The sequence below is a fragment of the Ipomoea nil genome, unplaced genomic scaffold (assembly GCF_001879475.1).
Source record: "Ipomoea nil cultivar Tokyo-kokei standard unplaced genomic scaffold, Asagao_1.1 scaffold3321, whole genome shotgun sequence".
NCBI classification, from domain to species: Eukaryota; Viridiplantae; Streptophyta; class Magnoliopsida; order Solanales; family Convolvulaceae; genus Ipomoea; species Ipomoea nil.
In genome coordinates, this window is record NW_017619749.1 from 7,128,353 (window position 1) to 7,146,244 (window position 17,892).

Here is a 17,892-nt window from a genome sequence, read left to right on the forward strand (position 1 = left end):
TCTCTTTGAAATGTAGTAGTGAGGCATGTGAGACAGACATCGAACTCAATAGCCCACACGTTAATTAGCTAAGACCACGAGTTTCTGTTGCACTAGTACACCGCCATCTTGTAATCTTGTATTACTGTATTAGTCCTTTTACTTTTGAGCTTTTAATTTAATCCAGTTATATTTGTTGGCTTAAAAAAAAAATAAAAATTATGTACATTGAAAAAGGTTTCAATAGAATCTAGAATGAATTGATAACAATGAAATTTGTTAAAAATAATAATTCGTCTTTGAACCTTGAAATTTTATAAAAATAAAGCAGATTTAGTAACAAAGATTAAACTAAACGTAATGACTAAAATTAAGTGAAAACTTAAGTAAACTAATTATAATCTAAATCCAAAATTAATCAATTGTTATACCATGGACCAGAGTTCATATTGCATTGTGAACTCTGATACAAAAATTATGTACCTTCCATTAACACATTTGTACTTATAGTTAACAGTTTCTGTACATGTAAACAAATAACTTGATAATTGCTGACACATAATATGATACCTACATGAACAGAAACTTGATGACACATAATATGATAACTATAGGTACAGGAACTATCAACTGCAGGTACAGAATGTGTCAACTTTAGATACAGAATGTGACTTGATAATCTCTGATATATAATATGATAGCTACACATACAGAAACTATCAATTACAGGTACAAAATGTGTCAACTATAAATACAAAAGCTGAAAGTTATTTTTAGACTAGGGTCTACAAAGCCAATCGTTATGCCATGGAACTGTGTTCACCATCCATGGTGAACATGGTCCCAAACGGTAACGGTGCCTACGGGCACCGTTATCTTCCACCAATCTTTTTTTTTTTTTAATTAACAGCGCGACTTTTCTTCTTCATATTTACATTTTGCGGTTTCACTTTCTCTTCCTGCAAGTTTCTTCAACACTCATAAATTATGAATGTGTAGGCATGGATTTATGAATGTGCAGTTATGAAATTATGAATTTTCTTTTATGAGATTATGAATTTTCTGTTATGAAATTATGAATTTTCTGTTATGAGATTATTAATGTACAGAAAATTCATAATTACATAACTGTAAATTCATAATCTCATAACAGAAAATTCATAATTTAATAAATGTTTTTCTTTTATGAGATTATGAATTTTCTGTTATGAGATTATGAATGTACAAAAAATTCATAATTACATAACTGTAAATTCATAATCTCATAACAGAAAATTCATAATTTAATAAATGTAAATTCATAATCTGAACATAGAATGCAAAACGCCGTTAACAGCACATTAACTAAATTATTTTTTTTTTTTCGATTGGTAGGGAATACCCCGACCGACATGCTTGGTAGGGAATACCCCGACCGACATGCCTTCGTCTTTTATTCTCGTTTGTGCAGGTTGCAGGTCGGCCTTCCTTAGAAGAACCCGGTCGACTCCCGACCGGGTGTTGCCCGACCGAAGTCCTTGAAACCCGATTGATAGCCCTTAGGCGAGAGAGTCAAGAAGAGACGCGTGGCAGCGTTACGCGTCGACAGGCAGGGCTACAGGGAGGAGGACACGTCATTGCTACGTGGGTGACATGCCGAACAGCCGGACTTGTGTCTCCGGCCCAGCGGCTATAAATACCCGCGGTGGCAGCAGTGTGAGGGACTTTTGGACGATCGATAGGCTATTCTCAGAGCATCCCGACCTCAGTCAGTCGGCCCTCAAAATAGCCATTGTAGATTGTACTTAGGACCTTCACCTTGATCAATAAAAGTGTTTTATTTGCTTTAACTGGTCTTGCATTATTTTATCTACCGCTTACGTGGGAATTAACACTATCACCGATAAAAACGATGTCGTTTGGGACTGTGTTCAACAAGCATGATGAACACGTTTCCACGGCATAATTTGCGGGCCTAAGGGATCAGGGTCTGAGCAGCAAAAACAGACAAATTATTATGTGGACCATCGTCCATACAGTGTTATGTGGACCATAACAAAAAATATATTTTTAATATACTAAATGTATATTATTTTTGTAATGTATGTATATTATACAATATAATATACACTCATTACAAAAATAATGTATATCTCTTAAATACAATGTACATTATTTTTGTACTGAAGTCGTCATCGTCAACACCTTCTTCGACTTAGAGCCGCATGCCTTTCAATCTCTCTCCAACGGCGAGAGGTTCCCACCCATCTATCCTGTGGGGCCCATATTGAACTTAAACGGTCATCGGAATAATAATTCAAAATTGGAGAAGCAAATCTTGGAATGGTTGGATCACCAACCGGCTTCATCAGTTGTATTCCTTTGCTTCGGAAGCGGTGGCGCTTTTCCCGAGGCTCAAGTGAGGAGATAGCCTACGCACTTGAACGTAGCGGCCAAAGGTTCTTATGGGCCTTGAGGAAGCCACCCTCTCCAGGTTCAGTAGTCCTCACCGAGTATACCAATCTGGAAGAGGTCCTGCCGGAAGGATTCTTGGAAAGAACTAAAAGCATCGGAAAAGTTATAGGATGGGCACCACAAACTGCAGTTCTAGCTCACCCTGCTGTATGGGGTTTCATGTCTCATTGCGGATGGAATTCGATTTTGGAGAGTATTTGGTTTGGAATTCTGATTGCAACTTGGCCAATGTGTACAGATCAACAAGCAAATGCGTTCCAATTGGTGAGAGATATAGGAGTAGCTGTTGAAATTAAGATGGATTATAGAACATATTCAAGTGATTCGAAGAATAATATTCAAATAATCCTGAAACGTAGTTAGTACGTAGTGGCCGCTCATCCTTTAACTTTGTTGAATGTTTTTTTGAAAATGTCATGAATAACCTCAAATAATTAAGTACCTGAAGATGAAATTATGTCATAATAATAAAGTTTTAGAGTGGTGTGACACATAATAAATGCATTTGTGCATGTTCATAATTTAGTAGCATTAGCCTTTATGAAAGTTCCATTCACTGCTGAAAGTTATGAAATTTCCGACCACCTGAAAGTGATCTTATATCAAGTTGAAACCAAAAAGTGGTCGGAAATAACAATAAATGTTTTTCCGAATACCAAAAGTGGACGGAACAAGACTTTCGACTTGATTTAAGATTATTTTCAGGTGGTCGGAAATTCCATAATTTCCAGCGGTAACTCTTGCTAGCATGCATTCTTCTAATAACTCGAACTTAGTAACGGTTTGGATATGTCTTGCTACTAACTACTAATTAGTACACATTATATTTGTGTATACGTGAGTTCTATTATACTCATCATGAGTTTCTTGACTTTTGCAACAATCCTAACTTGCGACCTAGAAAATTAAATAAAGAGAATAATTTTGGGCATATTATCCCTAAAAATTTTCAATTTTATTAAACTAACTTATTAATTATGGACAAAAATTGATATCTCTAACATAAAAGTTTATTAAACTAACCATGCATGGTGCATACGGATGCAAAAACGACGTCGTTTTAATAAAACGCGCGTCTCCCCTTAAAAAAAAAATCAGGTTCGATTCACAGCAACAACATATGAACTAAAATTCTAGAATTGATGAACTATAATTCCATAATCGATGAACTATAATTCCAGAATCTAATCTATGAACTAAAAATTCCAGAATGAATGAACTAAAATTCCAGAATCTATGAACTAAAATTTCAGAATCGATGAACTACAATTCCAGAATCGATGAACTATAATTCCAAAATCAATGAACTATAATTCCATAATCCACTGCTGGAAATTCGCGTTTTTCCGACCTTATTTCCGACCACCAAAAATTGGTCTCAAAAAATGACTTGTTTCATTTTTTCCGACGGAATGTTACGGTGGTCGGTATTTTCCGACCACATTTAATAAGTGGTCGGTATTTCCGACCACTGTTTACATGGTGGTCAGAAACATTTTGTCAAATTTAATTTTTAAAATTAGTGTATTTGCGACCACCCAAGTGGTCGGAAGTTCCGACCACCTTAGAATAGTGGCCGGAAATCATTCTTCTCCTTTTTTTTTTTTTTTGGTACTTTTTGTTTTTTTATTGTTGTGGTTCAATGGTATGAAGGCCACGTGATTTTTATTTTTTTTTTTATCATTGATTATTCTACTCATGGTTTTTTTTTTTTTCAATCGACCACGACGTAAAGAGTTTACTAGTAGATATCATCTCACCATTCTTGCTATGAAAAATAAGACCATGCTACCCTTCCCATATAGATATATGAAATCATTTTCTAACTTCAACTCTTTAAAACCATTATTCTTGTTAGGACTCTATAATCATAGTTATATTCAGTTTCATATTCCTACATAATGTATTGTATATTATCGTGTATTGTATTGCGTATTATTTTTATCACATATATAATACAAACATTCATATGGTCTCAGTAGTCTAGGTTTTCTCATGGCGTTCATTCCTGATGGTTATGTCGTTGTTTTGTTTGAGCGAACCATCTCTAACTAACGCTGCTACGCTGTCTCCTACGTCAATGACCATGATTGCCCTTTCAACGACACATCAATATATCTTTGGCAAACTGACGTAATGAATTGTAATCATCGTATATTGTACTGTGAACCCCTATCCTTTATCATAAACTCAACATATGCTCAACCAACTCATCTAAATCAACTCCTATTGACATTCAATAGTTTTGTTTTACTAATACTAACACATGTACTATATATACATACAAAAATTATATATGGGGTGGGGGTGGGGGTGGGGTGAGGGGGGCAGCTGCCCCCTTGCCCCCCTTTGGCTCCGTCCCTGGTATCACTCATAATTTATTAAAGAGTTAATACCTCCAATGGTCCTCCGAGTATTAGCGATTTACCGACTGTGTTCATCCGAATTTCAAATGACCTTCAATGGTCCTTCATATTTTAAAAAATAATCACCAGTGGTCTTTTTAGGACGTCTCGTGGTCATTTTAAACTCGGAGTTTTTTATTTTTATTTATTTATTTATTTATTTTAAGAATTAGGATGATATATGGTTATTTTTTAAACATAGAGAACTGGAGGTCATTTAAAACTCGGATAACCACAACTGGTAAATCGCTAATACTCAGAGGACTATTGGAGGTATTAACTCATTTATTAAATATGTTAGAGAAATGTATTATTATTGTAAACTTGTTCTTTAGCATATTAATAAATTGTGGATGATATTGTAAATTGTGAGTGATATAGTATGATTTTTTGTTAATTTAGAATAAAAGTTTTAAGGAATTGAAGTTATAATATTTTTATAGCAATTATAATTTTTGAAAAAATATTGTAATTATAATATTGTAAATAATACATTCCACTACATCCACGAAATGCATATTATTCCATAATAATGCAAAAGAATTAATTATTATTATATTTTATTATAATTAGTCAAAGTTCCTTTTTTTTTTTAAACTAGTCAAAGTTTTTAATTTGCATAATTTGTTCTTATGGACTATATTAAACTTAGATAACTATATTAAACTTAGATAACTATATTAAACTATACACTTAAAACAATTATATTCTACTATATTTTAGACAAAAACAAAGAAAAAACTAAAAAAAAAAAGGCGCCATTCCCAAATTTTCGCCCAAAATTTCACGACTTAATCCCTCCTCCCTCCTTACTCCTTCACACTGCCCTAAATCTTCCTCCCCCATCCAGTCGACCAGTCCTCCCTCCTTACTCCTTCACTCTGTCCCAAATCTTCCTCCTCGACGATGCACCGGCAACCTCCTCGTTCCGCGCTCACTCGACGACGCACCGCAACGACGCACTGGGCAGTATAACAACAACAAACCATTGATGTAAGTTCTTCACCCTCCTTCCTCCTTCCACCCTCACTTGACTTTTTGCTAATTTCTTGGTGATTTATGTATAAGTGTTGATTATGAAGTTCTGTGCTTCTGATTGTTATGTTGGCTGTTGATTATGAAGTTGTATGCATCTGGTTTCATTGGTTTGATTATAACTTATAGAGGATGCTGAAAGTTAGGGTTTTAAAAGTTTTGATTAATGTAGAGGGCTTCTGATTCATTGAATGTGTTTTTGCTTTTGAATATATGGGGATATGGTGATGTTCTATATTAATGAAAGATTGATAAGCCAGGTCTGAACTTCGTTGATTCTAGCTGGAGTTCAACTTCTCTGTACATGGAGGTATCTTTTGAGCAATTTGAAAGGAATGCTAAGAATTTTCTGTGACTCATTTGATTAATTTTTTCTGGGTTTTTAAAATTTTGCAGTCTCTTCCAGCAATGAATCGTTTGTACATATATTAGCCAAAGTTTCATCATGTGATATATATGTTTGATCATAGCACGTGCTGTGATGAGTGTGTATAGTCCTTTGTAAACTGTTGTAGCAGAGGGAGGTATAATAGATGATAATATATTATGCATTATATTGTTTCTGCTGCACTGGCCTTACCTCAAATAGGGGGCGCCCAACAACTCAACACTCAGTAACCATAGAATCCTACATTACTGCCATTTAAAAGATGACAATGTTACTTATCTACACTAATATTTTTTATTCAATTTGAAATAATTATTTAATATAATGTAATGTTATACTTAGATTAGTGCTTGTTGGCTTAATTCTATGACAAAATAGTCTTAAGCATCCTTGTAATTTGGAATAGTCTCTGATCTATTGGTGTGATCATGCATCTTTGGATATAATTTATTACTCAAGAATTAATTGAGTTATCACATGTGTTAACAAATTATATCAGTTAAAGAGTAAGTTCTATTACAAATTTACAATTAATAATATTGTTCCTTTCTTGAACTAATTAACCTTTTCCAGTGTTTCTATGAAAATCTTGCTCGGAAAGCAAATGAAGAATCTTCAGTGATGATGGCAACTGGCAAGGCGTGGATTAATGCACATCGAACCCGGGGCTCGCGTGAAGGCTGTGAGTAACTAAGTATTTGCAAATTTCCTCCATTTTTTTGGGCTTATTAATTTCTAATGAACAAAAGGTCCTTACTTTTCATAGTTGATCGATTCGTTTGATGTGATCAATTTTGATATTCTATGCTAAATTTAAAAGATAGATAAGAACAATTAGCTTGGGATCTTAACAAAAAAAAAAAAATGCTAATACGAGATTACGAGCAGTATTTTGCTGTTAAATATATGCACAAAGGGATTGGAAAGGTGGCTACTTTTGCTAGCTACAACGTAACTATGATGCATAACTTTTACCAAATGGTGTGAAACTTCTAATATTTTTTCCACATTGTGTGGCAATGTTGTTCCTTTACTAGCATTTATGCAGTCTGCTTTTTTGTTTCACTCACACTTGTGTGATGGGTTTGCTTATTAAGCTCTTCATTTTTGAAATAAAATGCATCTCCAAATGAATATTATCTGATCTGTAATAAATATGGCACTTGTTTGGGGTGTCCTCAATAGAAATTTCTTTTTGGAAGTTGTCTGGTTTCAATGTGTGTTTGTTAGCATAGTCCTTAACCTAGATTACTGTTACGTTTGACAGCTCCTGGCCTGGCCCCATATGCATCACTGGAACACTTCAAATCAAATTCAAGGAGTCTGCTTCGTACTCAAGAGGGTGGGAGATCGATGTTCTCAATCAATGTTGTAGTTGTAGCAGGTATATATCTATATTGATGTCCTCATTGATATATATTTGGATGGATATCCTTTATTGTTCTTCATATATAGATGTATCATTTAAACTAGTATATACTTTGCTTCATGATTTGGGAATTATTACAGATGACTTCAATTCTGTTCATCAAATCAACTCAAAGTCTGCTGTTTTAATATATGATGTACATATGTTTAAAAAAGAGCTAACTTGATGTACTCTTGCTGAACCCCTTTTGATTCTATTTCTTTGTTTCTTTCATGTAATGGTGTAAGGCCATTTGGTGTTTCTCTCTTGGTTGCTGGAGTTGATGACAAGGGTCCCCAATTGTATAAGGTATATTATCCATGTCTAGTGATTGTGACATTTTTCCGACTAATTAAAGTGGATATCATATATACTTCTTTACTTTATTTGGTTTATTTTGCCAATCAAGCTGGAGGAAGTCTGTTGTTTGTTACATGTTTTATGTTTCAGAAATCTGTGAAGTTCTTTCCTTGTTACATATACACTGATTTGCCAAAAAGAGTTAACTTGATGTTGCATTTTATCTGTTGGATCTTGAAATCACCTAATAGTTCATACTTAGACACCCTTAGCTTGCTTAGTGCTTACTGTTCGATATTGTTTTATGCTTTATTGATCCTTTGTTTGACATTGGAATTAGGTGTTTGATGAATTCGATCTCTTTGGCCAATGATGAAGCAGCTTGTGGATTTCATATATTCAGCTGAAGTATGCAGATACCCTCTGTTCAAATGCAGCTAATGAAACAGTCTGTGGATATCAAAAGATTTTATTTTTCTGTTCAAATGTAGCTACTACTTTTTGAATTGTGAACATGCAATTAAAATTGCTAATTTTTGGTAATATTACATTTTTATAAAAGTACTATTTCTTTAAAATTATTATGGTAGGATAGATAATATGTATTAAATTAATTGAGTAGCAAAATGTATTTTTTTTAAAATTAATTTTAATTTTTTTTACTTGGTTGTCGACATTTCCGACCACCTAGTGGTCGGTAAACTTACTATGCGTATATACGAATTATATTTTCCAACCACTTAGTGGTCGCAAAACGTAATTCGTATATACGCGTAGTAAGTTTACCGACCACCAGGTCGTCGGAAACTCCCACCAGCCAACTTTCCCATGTGACAAAACTTTCCGACCACATTATTTTAGTGGTCGGTGTTTCCGACCACTATATGTAGTGGTTAGAATTTCCGACAAGCGTTTTTGCGGACTCCCAAAGTGGTCGGAAAATCGGTCGGAACAGAGATTTCCGACCCGATTTTGGCTATTTCCGACCACTATTTGGTGGTCGGAAAACCGCGAATTTCCAGCCGTGATCTATGAACTAAAATTCCATAATGAATGGACAACATAATACTGTTATTAGGAATCGAACCTGAATTTTATTTTAAAGGGGAGACGCGCGTTTTTAATAAAACGACGTCGTTTTTGCATCCGTATGTATGCACCATGCATGGTGCATACATACGGATGCACAGCATAAGTATTCTTTAATGAGTGTGTCTCTTTACTCCGTTCTCTTAGAAATGTAGTAGTGAGGCATGTGAGACAGACATCGAACTCAATAGCCCAAACGTTAATTAGCTAAGACCACGAGTTTCTGTTGCACTAGTCGGTTTGGAGCACTAGTACACCGCCATCTTAGCCTGTATTAGTCCTTACTTTTGAGCTTTGTAATTTAATCCAGTTAGCTTAGGCAGTTATATTATTTGTTGGCTTCAAAATAAAAATAATAATTATGTACACCCCATAATCCACCAAACCTATCTTAGACTATGCACACGTCCACTTACATATGCGCACCCACCAACGAATAACAAATATATAAACACATACATGTAAGCCACGCCATGATGCAAAGTGTCATTCCTAGAATTTTGCACATGCCATAACGTACACACCATCGCACCCGCATCACTAATACATGCATACACCTACTGCCGGGAGCGCACACGCTTTGGAGTCGTGAAATATGAACTACTTATCAAATAACTCCAAACTCAGTACTATGCATCAATCGGCCGCTTCAATACATGTACACAAGACAATTTCCAAAGTTTCATAATCACACATCATAATCACACAGTTTTTCACAAAATCGGTGTCTTAATCGTGGAAGACATTCTGCTTAACTCCGTGTCATGTAAACCTATAGACTAGTTACAACATTTTTTATACATTCTGCACTTCTCAGATTAAATTTGGTGGTTGCATGCTTTTTTTGGTGGATGCGTGTTTTTAACTTTCGGGTATATTTACTATTTTTTTTTTTATTCAGAACATATATTATATTAGGTTTGTCAATCGCACACACACAATTCTATTAACTATCATAATGTGAGGTGATTAAAAAAATGCACACTCCATTACACAAAAATGCACACACCACCTTAAAAAAATAGACATGATGAAAAGTTCCATTGCCATGCTAACGCATACGGCACCACTAATTCGTGCACACACCTATGTAGCAACTTAAAAAAAAAAAATTACAAACGCCTATACAAAAATCAGATTCATAATTCGACTCGTTCAAATTTCACGAGTGCAGATAGCGTGAGGACCCCAGACGGTAGCGGGTGCGTTATGTTGGCAAGTGTGTGCACCAATAGATCATAGACTTTGCATAATGTTTTTTTTTTTTTTAATTTGTTATGCTAGCGAGTGTGTGCATTAGAAAATGCCATTATTATTATTATTATTATCTTGTTTTTATGTACTCCGTATTTATTTGTTTATTATTAATATTTTCTTGTTTATATTTATTTATTGCTATTATTATTATTTATACAAATGTCTTTATATATAGGTCTTTAATTTTTACACGCTAATTGCTAATTTTACTAAATATTTTATTACAAATCTTTAATTCAATACGCTAAGCTAGTTAATTAATCTGCCTAAGATTTGGGTTGAAAGCAAGCAAGAAACACGTTTATGGATGGGTTTGCACAGATCCGAAAGCTAAAACAAATAAACTGCTAGTTTATTAATTTGGTGATTAATATATTGTTACACACATGATCCGCTCATTTGGTCCAAGACTTATATATGGTGGCAAAGACAATTTTAGTCCTTCATAAAAAATTTAGACAATTTATAAACACACTTATTGTGACGAAGACAATTTTAGTCCTTCATCTATTATTTCGTTAGTTGACTGTCTAAATAAGGGGTATTTGTATCAATTCAGCTTATTCTAGCTAGCATGCATGCTTCTAATAACTTGAGCTTAGTAACGGTTTGGATCATGTCTTGCTACTAAGTACTAACTACGTTACTAATTAATTAGGACACATTATATTTGTGTGTGTACGTGAGTACTATTATACTCATCATCATGTGTTTCTTGACATTTGCCAAAGATTGTAGATTTGTCTTTTACGTTTATGTGCTAACAATCCTAACTTACAGCCTAGAAAATTTAAGTAAAGGAAATAAACTATGAAATTTAATTACCGCTTTAATTAAAAACTTCATTCTCTATTTAAAAACATGTATCATCCCATCTTGTTGATAATCTGATTTTTAAGTTTGAATTAGTGATTTAGATTTTTGTTTTGATATTTTTGCTCATATGGGTGTTTTGCGTGTTTATTTTAAGATCAGTTAGTTCTGAAATTCAAGCCAAATAGCTACATAAGTGGAGAGTGAAACAAGATTATTCATAGTAGACACGACACAAGCAAGGTGAGGGAAAGAGTAAGCCTACAATATAATGGCATCCTTTTCTTCTTCTGTTTTAGCAGCAGCCATATATTGCTTTGTTATGCTCGATCTGCCATTCCTTGGCATGTAGTCAATTTCTTATTCATAGCGCCCTTGCTAAAACCTCAATTGTGCTCAATCTGGGTCATCATTAAAAACAGCATAAATAGAATAGAATTGGGCTATCCAAGAAGATAAAAACCACAGGTTAGCCAATAACTTGTAGACAAATACATACTAGGGATTGCAAGGTGTACACGATTCTATATTCATAATTACTGACCTATATATATGTTCATAATTATAAAGATATATATTTATAATTTTTGAATTTTATATTCATAATTATTGAACTCTATATTCACAATTATAAAATTCTATGTTCATAATTACTGAATTATATGTTTATAATTATAAAGCTATATATTCATAATTTTTAAACTTCATATTTACAATTATTGAATCTCTATATTTATAATTACATAACTAGATGTTCATAAATAACTCTATGTTCATAATTATAAAATTATATGTTCATAATTTTTGAATTATATATTTATAATTATTAACAATTTTGAAATTGTAACCACCGTGCATAGCATAATTTGCCTCGTCTGGGCCTGAGCAGCAAAAACAAGATATGAAGGTCTTGATGGCAAGAGAATTTCATCGTTATGTGGGTAAAACTTATAAATATATAAATAAATATACTCCGTATATCGCACCATTTATTTTATTATTTTTAAGTTGGGTAAATTATTATTTTCTATATATATATATATATATTATTGGGAAAATGACACTTTTTCTCCCTGAATTATTGAAGTGGCTGTTTTCCCCCTGAAATGTTAAATGGACATATTTATCCTTAAAATAAATATTTTATTTATTTTTTTTCTCCAACAAATTATGACCATAATTTGGTTCAAACCAAACAAACACTATAGCAACCAAACTGAAATATTCCAATTACAATTCAGAATCGAAACCCAATATTTAGAGTTTATTAAAATCGTGAACCGGAACGGACGATTGATGTTCCGAACTGAAAAAATAAAATACATTTATTGTTGAATTTAGACTATTTTAAAATAAAAAATAAAATTTTAAAATAAAGACGGTTCAAAATCGCGACCGGATCCGGAATCGCCGGTTCACGGTTCAAGATTCAAATTTTTTGATACATAATTTTAATAAATTGACATCTAAATATTGGGCTCTAGATCTGAATCATAACTGGAAACTTTTAATTCGATTGCTTTAGTGTCCGGTTCAATTCAAACCGAACCGTGGTCATCCCTACGTATACGCAATAATTTGTTGGAGAAGTAAAATAAATAAAATGTTTACTTTAAGGATAGAAATATCAATTTAATATATCAGGGGAGAAAAAACACCACTTTTTAAATAATTGAAGGGGCTAATGTGCTTACCTAAATAATTGAAGGGGAAAAAGTGCTATAAGTATATAACTCAGGGAAAAAAATGTAATTTTCCCTATATTATTTGTAAGCGGCATCTTGAGAGGTCAAGCCATCAATTATTGTTCCAGGCTCCCAGCAAAGCTATGACGTCAATGTTCTTGGCCTCCAAGAAATTCAGAGAACCAATTAAAATAGAGGAAATTATTACATGTACTCTATAATTAATACGGAGTAATTATACTTCTAAATTTTGATCTTATTTTTAAATTTTTATGTAGATATTTTCTTATGACACGCATATAAATAATATAATGATAATAATTTATTAGTTTAATAAGTTAAGGAGTAAAAATGAGAGAAACTTAACTCACTAATTTAGTAGGTAATATTTGAAAGAAGAAGTAATAGAATTTGAAAGTACAAGCTCTAAAATAAAACAGCAGGCCAGCAGGTATGGTACGATATGATTTGTTTGGCTGTTATTTTACTATTTTTATTCTTTGTGTTCTTCTGGTAAGGGATATATAAATATATATATTTGCATCGGTCCTATAATCTTGATTACATACAATACTCTTCTCCTCGAATTCCATGGAAGAAGCTATAGAGCTGGTTTTCATTCCTGCCCCAGGAATGGGGCACCTTGTTTCTGCAGTTGAAGCCGCGAAGCTCTTCCTACGAACACGCCCTCGCCTCTCCATTACAGTCTTCATCATGAAGTTGCCGTTTGATTCCAAGGTTAGTTCTTACACCGAATCTCTACTCGCCGTTGCCGATGATGACGAGAGCTCCAGGTTGAAGTTCATACCACTGGCGGTGGATCCTCCCGAGCATTTGAAGGACCACCCCGACAAGACGCTCTTCTTCCGTTCATTCGTTGAATCTCATAAGCCGAAAGTCAGGGACTGCGTTAATGAGATGAAGGGTTCGAGGATAGCTGGGTTTGTTGTGGATATGTTCTGTGACGTCATGATGGATGTGGCTGATGAGTTGGGGCTCCCCACCTATGTGTTCTATACTTCCGGCGCGGCTATGCTCGGCCTTCACCTCCATCTCCAAAGCCTCAGAGACGACCACGGCGTGGATGTCACGGAGTTTAAGGATTCCGACCCAGATCTGAGCGTCTCCACTTATTCCAAACCGTTTCCGGTCAAGTTAGTGCCGGCGGTTGCGTTGCTTAAAACCGGCGGGTCAACCATGTTCCTGGACATTGCCAAACGACTCCGACAGGCGAAAGGCATCCTCGTCAACACCTTCTTCGAGCTAGAGCCACACGCGCTTGAATCTCTGTCCAGAGATAAGAACGTCCCACCCGTGTACCCGGTGGGACCCATACTCAACATAAAAAGTGATAGCAACGGAGCCGCCGGCGAAATCCTGACATGGCTGGATGACCAGCCGGATTCATCGGTTGTGTTTCTTTGCTTCGGGAGCGGCGGGAGTTTCCCGGAGTCTCAAGTGAAGGAGATTGCTCACGCGCTTGAGCGTAGCGGCCACAGGTTCTTGTGGTCCTTGAGGCAGCCCCCGTCCGGAGGCTCAGTATATCCGGCTGACTACAACAATCCCGAAGAAGTCTTGCCGGAAGGATTCTTAAAAAGAACTAAAAGCATCGGAAAAGTTATAGGATGGGCCCCACAAGCTACCGTCCTAGCTCACCGAGCTGTAGGCGGGTTTCTCTCGCACTGCGGATGGAATTCAACTCTAGAAAGCGTTTGGTTCGGAGTGCCCATGGCAACATGGCCAATATATGCAGAGCAACAGGCAAATGCATTCCAATTGGTAACGGACATAGGAATGGGAGTTGATGTTAAGATGGATTACAAAAGAGATATGATGGTGGGATATACAGGAGTTTCAGAATATGTGACCGCCAAGGAGATCGAAACAGGAATCACAAGTCTTATGGACCATCCTGCTACCAATCCTGTTTGGATAAAAGCTAATGAGTTGAAAGAAATAAGTAAAAATACCCTACAAGAGGGTGGCTCGTCCTTTAATTTTCTTGAAAGTTTCTTTGAATATGTCGTGAAGAACCTCAAATAGTTGAATTAAATTTGAAAATTTTTATTTTCTGTACGTTAAACAATTTACGTTACCACAATTCTACTCTGTCTTGCACAGAGGATGAAACATTGTAAGTTGTAATTTACTTTTGACTAGTTTTGCATGATGGGATATGCTATCTCATTCTTCATTTGCTACTAAATAACAAAATTTCCGCTCTTAAATGCTTTCTTAATGAATGAAGACATAATAATTATAACGGTAGGGCTTATTTTGACAACAAAATAGAATATATAAAATTATTATATAAATTTTGTCTTTAGTTAGAATTACATAGAGAAAAAAAAAACATAAAGAATAATCCAATTGTCATTACCAAATTGGTATTTTTATTAGAGAGAAAAAGCCATACTCAATAAAGGTTGAAAAGATAAATCAAAATTGTTCATTTATATTTTCTCAAAAACTTGGGATATTACATAATACATACACATTTTTAAAATATAAGATTATATTTATACCTTTTTTGATTGAGCTCGTCACATCGAGTATTACGAGTGTTGTTTACTTCTCAGGTTTTTGAGTTAATAGTTAATACATAAAAGCAGAGTTTTATCCGTGTATACCCACGAATAGTAGTGATTAAAGATTTCATTTTATTTTTTTTTTTGGTCAAAGGGGAAGGGGTAGGAACCCCGCAGGTTATCTCCTGCTCTCGTAACTTGTACGCCTCAGGACACTGCTCTTTTCTTCCTCAAAATACTCACGAATCTCGTCCGATGATTTCTCAAAGTCGATCCAGTCACAACCTCCAATTTTTGCAAGGTCATCCCCAACTCTATCCTGTTCGCGAGGAACATAAGTGATCTTCACATAATCACATCCCAATTCTTTCCAATCCAGTACTTGCAGGCTTTCACAATGTCTCCCGTGGTTCCAATCAGATTAGTTTCCCCATTGATCAATTTGACAGCCTCTTCCGATTCGCTTTGAATCCAAAGCTTAGGAATACCCTTGTTCCAAGCCCAACTTAGAGCACATTTGATTGGATAGTTATGCTGTGCATTTATGCACCATGCATGCTGCATACGGATGCAAAAACGACGTCGTTTTATTAAAAACGCGCGTCTCCCCTTAACAAAAAAAAAAATCAGGTTCGATTCCCAGCAACAGCGTTATGTTGTTCATTCATTTTGGAATTTTAGTTCATAGATTATGGAATTTTAGTTCATTGATTCTGGAATTATAGTTCATCGATTATGGAATTGTAGTTCATCGATTATGGAATTGTAGTTCATCGATTCTGAAATTTTAGTTTATAGATTCTGAAATTTTAGTTCATTCGTTCTGAAATTTTTAGTTCATAGATTAGATTCTGGAATTTTAGTTCATCGATTCTGGAATTATAGTTCATCGATTCTGGAATTTTAATTCATATCTTGTTGCTGGGAATCGAACCTGAATTTTTTTTTTTAAGGAGAGACACGCGTTTTTAATAAAACGACGTCGTTTTTGCATCTGTATGCACCATACGGATGCACAGCATAATTTGCCCATTTGATTGCACCACATTCTCAATGGGGAATAAAATATTATTTTTTTTAATGCACACGCTTTTCCAATGGGGAATAAATTATTTTCTAAAGCATTCAAAGTTTTTTTTTTTTTTTTTAAATCAATAGTCATTTTCAGTGTATAAAGATATCAAAAAGTTTAAATCACGTTGATTCAACACAAATCTTGAATAAAATACAATAAAAATACTATTTTAAAATTACACATTGACACATTAAATTAATAAATTTAACATTCAATTATCTATGCATGAACATATCATATATAATTTTACATTGATATATAAAGTACTTATTTAAAACTAATCATTAGACATTATCTTATTCACGTAATGCGTGTAAAATACTAGTCTTTAATAAAATTCAATCGAAATAATATTTTAAAATTACCCACTTGACACACTACACGCCAATTTATGGCAATTTTTTAAGAAAAATATTTAGACCGGCATCTTGAGATCTCAACCCAACAATACTTTTTCGAAGTTTCCAGCAAAAATATGACGTACACGTCATTGACTCATTGGGCCCCAAGAAAATTATGGTAGGGAAAAAAAATCATTTAAAATGAAATCTCAATCACTTTTTATTTACTTTAAAAAATGTATTTAGATAACCTCAGCTAAATCAGACTAATCCTAAGTTCACAATACTTTATCTTTAGAGCCATTACAGAGGTAAAATTGCAAGTCGCACAATCAATTTACCGATCAAATCCTAGTCATTTATGTACGTATAAAGAATCGAATCCAGACCTTCTATTATCTTTGTACATTTTTCATGTATAGTTCCATTGAAATTCGAATCTCCACATTGTCGCCTCTCTTCACTTTTTATTTTTAAATGAAATATCAATCACTTTTAGGGTCCGTTTGGAAAGAAGAAAAATGATTTCTGAAAAATGAGTCATTTTTCAGAAAACATTTTCCTTTCTTGTGTTTGGATGTACAACAGAAAACAGTCTTTGCGTGTTTGGTTCATTTTTCAGAAAATGAATAGAAAAATGAACAAAATTGTATACTTCAATTATTTGTATTTCTTCCCCTTTTTTTATTACTTTTTATGATATTTGATAAGTTCAGTTTTTAGAATAACAACTTTAACCGAGTAATTAATTTATTTTGATACATCATTTGTTTTTATTTTTACTCTACTGTGTTCTTCTTTCATGGCCTACAATTCAAAAAAATAGTGGAGTAATTCAGTCAAAACAAATAAGCACAACAACTCTATTGGGTTCTTCTTCCCACTTCATCACTGGTTTCCGTCCGCAGCCGATAACCAGTGGCACTGGTTTACGGCTGCGAGCCGGAAACCAGTTTGGTTTCTGGTTTCCGCATTAGAAACCTCTCTGGGTTCCGCATCGAAAACCAGATAACTAGTTTCCCTGCTAAAACCAGTTCCCACTGGTTTTCGATGCGGAAATCAGAGAAATGGTTTCTGCATCGGAGACCTCTCTCTTTTTCGATTGTTTCCGAATTAGAAATAAGTACCTTTGGTT

General features: G+C 34.4%; 3 protein-coding genes across 3 annotated transcripts; all 3 read left to right on the plus strand.

The window, feature by feature from the left end:
* Positions 1 to 2,301: 2,301 nt before the first annotated feature.
* Positions 2,302 to 2,796, plus strand: LOC109169863 (anthocyanidin 3-O-glucosyltransferase 2-like). Its single transcript, XM_019318750.1, has one exon. It carries the CDS (start codon positions 2,302 to 2,304, stop codon positions 2,794 to 2,796), a length of 495 nt encoding a protein of 164 aa, XP_019174295.1.
* Positions 2,797 to 5,747: 2,951 nt separating this feature from the next.
* On the plus strand, positions 5,748 to 8,546 carry LOC109170594. The gene is made up of 5 exons (XM_019319778.1): positions 5,748 to 5,831; positions 6,835 to 6,943; positions 7,529 to 7,645; positions 7,918 to 7,978; positions 8,310 to 8,546. Exons 2-5 carry the CDS (start codon positions 6,883 to 6,885, stop codon positions 8,374 to 8,376), a joined length of 306 nt encoding a protein of 101 aa, XP_019175323.1. The 5' UTR covers positions 5,748 to 5,831; positions 6,835 to 6,882; the 3' UTR covers positions 8,377 to 8,546.
* A 4,729-nt stretch (positions 8,547 to 13,275) lies between these two features.
* On the plus strand, positions 13,276 to 15,041 carry LOC109170593 (anthocyanidin 3-O-glucosyltransferase 2-like). Its single transcript, XM_019319776.1, has one exon. The coding sequence runs from the start codon at positions 13,405 to 13,407 to the stop codon at positions 14,854 to 14,856; it is 1,452 nt and encodes a 483-aa protein (XP_019175321.1). The 5' UTR covers positions 13,276 to 13,404; the 3' UTR covers positions 14,857 to 15,041.
* Positions 15,042 to 17,892: the final 2,851 nt, after the last annotated feature.